The sequence below is a fragment of the Alosa alosa genome, chromosome 10 (assembly GCF_017589495.1).
Source record: "Alosa alosa isolate M-15738 ecotype Scorff River chromosome 10, AALO_Geno_1.1, whole genome shotgun sequence".
Classification (NCBI taxonomy): domain Eukaryota; kingdom Metazoa; phylum Chordata; class Actinopteri; order Clupeiformes; family Clupeidae; genus Alosa; species Alosa alosa.
The window spans coordinates 11,660,982-11,664,071 of record NC_063198.1 but is presented as its reverse complement, the minus strand read 5'-3'; the positions used below and the strand labels follow the sequence as shown (position 1 = coordinate 11,664,071).

Below are 3,090 nucleotides of genomic sequence, written 5' to 3'. Positions count from 1 at the left end.
TTGACAGCTTTAACACGCCGGAGTTTGTATCCGCCGAGGCCGTGCGCTCGAACGCTCTTTACTGCTGACGTGCAATTTTTGTAGGACGGTTTGATTGTCTCTTACGACAAAATCTCGAGAGTTTCAGTTGCAAGTCTGACTCCTACAGTGGTATTTAAGGATTTTCATCGGACTTAATGAGATCCTGCAGCCGGGTTCTCGGCGGACATCGCATGCGTAAAAGGCAAGTGTTGACGAGAGCTCTTGACCACGTCTCCTATTGAAATAAAAAGAGCATGGCTGCTGAACTGCACCACTTGAGTGTTGCAAAAAATCAAACTGGACTGGAATTCGGAAACGACTTTGACTTCATGAAATTTGACGTGAAAAAGGAACATATACTGGGACTTGACCGCACCTTTATTCAGCAGTGTAGCCAGGTCCAAACTCCAGGCTCATTGTCTACAACACCAATGAGCACCCCTTGCAACTCCGAGCCCTCGTCGCCTGGCTTTAGTCCAACCGGGCAAAGGAACAACCAAGAAGAGTTTTACTGGAACATGTCAAGTGGCGCGTATCCCTCTCATCTGGAGCCGCACAATTTGGGGTTGACACCAGAAGATGCAGTGGAGGCCCTTGTTGGAAACTCAGTTCACGGTCATCCGTCGTCACCTCAGATGCACTCGTCTTATCAGCCGACGGAGTTTGACGCGTACAGAGCAGCGCATTATCCAACGCAGCATCCCGTCCCACTCCATCAGCAGCAGTACCCGGGACTTCCACATAATTCCGGCGCACTTCAGAGTCACCCTGGGGCGCAAAATCCAGGAAAAAGCGAATACCTTCATAGGCAAGACCTCAGCGATCTGTCTCCATCAGTGTCCGATGAGCAACTCGGTCTACAGCAAGCACAGCATCAACAGTACCACCAGTCCCGACACGGCCGGAACCAGGGCATTGAGAGCCGCTTTTCAGACGACCAGCTCGTGTCCATGTCTGTGCGGGAGCTCAACCGTCACCTCCGGGGCCTGACCAAAGATGACGTGATCCGCCTGAAGCAGAAACGCCGGACCCTCAAGAACCGAGGTTACGCACAGTCCTGTCGCCACAAGCGTGTGCAACAGAAGCACAATTTGGAGCATGAGAAGACCAGTCTTGTGTCTCAGGTCGAGCACCTAAAGCACGAGCTGAACCGCTTAGTTCGAGAGAGAGACGCTTACAAACTCAAGTGTGAGAGTCTGGCTGGTGGCAGCGGTTACCGTGAAACTGGGTCTACCAGTGACAGCCCGTCCTCGCCCGAGTTTTTAATGTGAGTTTGTTACAGTACGGGACTGTTTACTGTGATGTTCAGGGCGAAGGTAATTGCTCTACAGACTGCAATAAAACTGGCTACTGTTTGACCAGGCTTTTTATGGAAAGGGAATTCCTTTCTTCAGGGGAACACTGAAGTGAACAGTTCCAAAGCCCAAAAGCCTCTATCTCATTTGCCTTTTCTTCATAAACATATTTATTCATAGTTTATTGCGCTATGATTCAGTGATTATCATGCAAAATGACTGTGAAGCAGCGGGAGAAACGAGTTGTGCTGGTCACCGATATGAATTCTCGCACTATTTCTTCCGTTTCATGTGCTAGGGCCTATGTTATGCAATGCGATTGTTTTATCCTCTCTTCAAAGTTTCTATGATAAGTCAGGGACTACAACTTTGTATTCTGTTTGACTTTGGTACAGTTATTGAGACGTTCTTCTGATTTTGTACAGTTTATTCTCAAAACGAAAATGACACCAAATTGTATTAGTCTATTCAAGTCACCCTGTCTCAGTTGAATGGTGCATATTTGTGTATAAAAGTTTGACTTCTGAAAGCAATTATATTATGTTTATGTTCAGTAATTAGGTCTGCTAGAAGACAGATCAGAACATATATTATCACTTCACTGGAAACATTGAATATTTTTTACAAGTGATATATTTCAGTGTAACCTGTCATGTAGGCTGTCTGGTGTATTTTGGAGATTGTTTGCTGGCCTTATACAAATTGATGGACTGTGTGTCCACCTCTGATTGTGATTGTAAATCCATTTAATGAAATGCTCAGCGCAGTCCGTTTAATTTTTACCTTTAGATATAATGAAGAATTTTTGTTGATTTGTTTTAAATGGAATTCATTATTCTCTTGCTGTCCATCTTATAGGGAATGGGGTGTTTTGCAAGTTGTTCATTAAAAATCATACTGTACATTGTTGAATTGTTGCTTTTTAATTATCACTTTCAGTGTTTTAGATTGCAGATAAACATAGTATTAATATTACATTCTTAATAGCTACTTTAATTTACAAGTTGCTAATTAGTCTTGTTAGCTAATAGCTAGTTACTTTAATTCCCTAATTGCTATAATGTGCTCAAATTTTAAATTCAGGGCCATTTAGTTCCCGTGGGCACCCAAACTCAGTTAAAATGACAAGCAGTTGTATATTTGTTTTCATTTATTACTAAGAATTATTATGACCTGATGAGAGATCACTTCTCTCTTGTTATTATCTAAATCTATGCCCTTGTTAAATGTCCCCTCAGATTTGATGTGATGGTTTCTTGACGGTTTGAATTTCTTGTAGCTGGACCTTTGTGTGTGTGTGTGTGTGTGTGTGTGTGTGTGTGTGTGTGTGTGCACGTGTACTGCGTCTGTGGTGTGTGCACATTTTCAAGGACAGGCAATACAACAAGAGATGGTCAAAACAATGCCACCGTTGTGCTTTTCCTTCATCTCAGACTCACTGTCAGTGTGGACTGTCAGCTGAAATCTTGTCTGGAGTCACAGAATATATTGCTCCACTGAAACCGAGCGTGCTAAAAGTCTACGTATGCAGTGGCATATAGTATGCGTGTATGTCAACAATGCAGTCCATTGCATACAGTATAAGGCCATGTTGAAAGACACCATTGTAGTTTTGACGAAATGTCCAAAAACACACAAAAATAAGGATTGAGGTCTCTGTGTTTCTTTCATCACAGGGTAAAATTGAAACAGTGTGGGCATAACATAATATTATTTTGGTTGTTTGATGTTCTTTAAGATTCTGGCATTTAAGGAAATAGTAAATTAAATATTA

At 42.7% G+C, this 3,090-nt stretch overlaps 1 protein-coding gene across 1 annotated transcript; it reads left to right on the top strand.

Moving 5' to 3' along the window:
* Positions 1-2,218, top strand: mafbb (v-maf avian musculoaponeurotic fibrosarcoma oncogene homolog Bb). The gene has a single exon (XM_048254799.1). The coding sequence runs from the start codon at positions 276-278 to the stop codon at positions 1,290-1,292; it is 1,017 nt and encodes a 338-aa protein (XP_048110756.1). The 5' UTR covers positions 1-275; the 3' UTR covers positions 1,293-2,218.
* Positions 2,219-3,090: the final 872 nt, after the last annotated feature.

Coding starts and splice junctions, on each gene's coding strand:
- mafbb (XM_048254799.1), top strand. CDS start 276: ATGGCTGCTGAACTGCACCACTTGAGTGTTGCAAAAAATCAAACTGGA.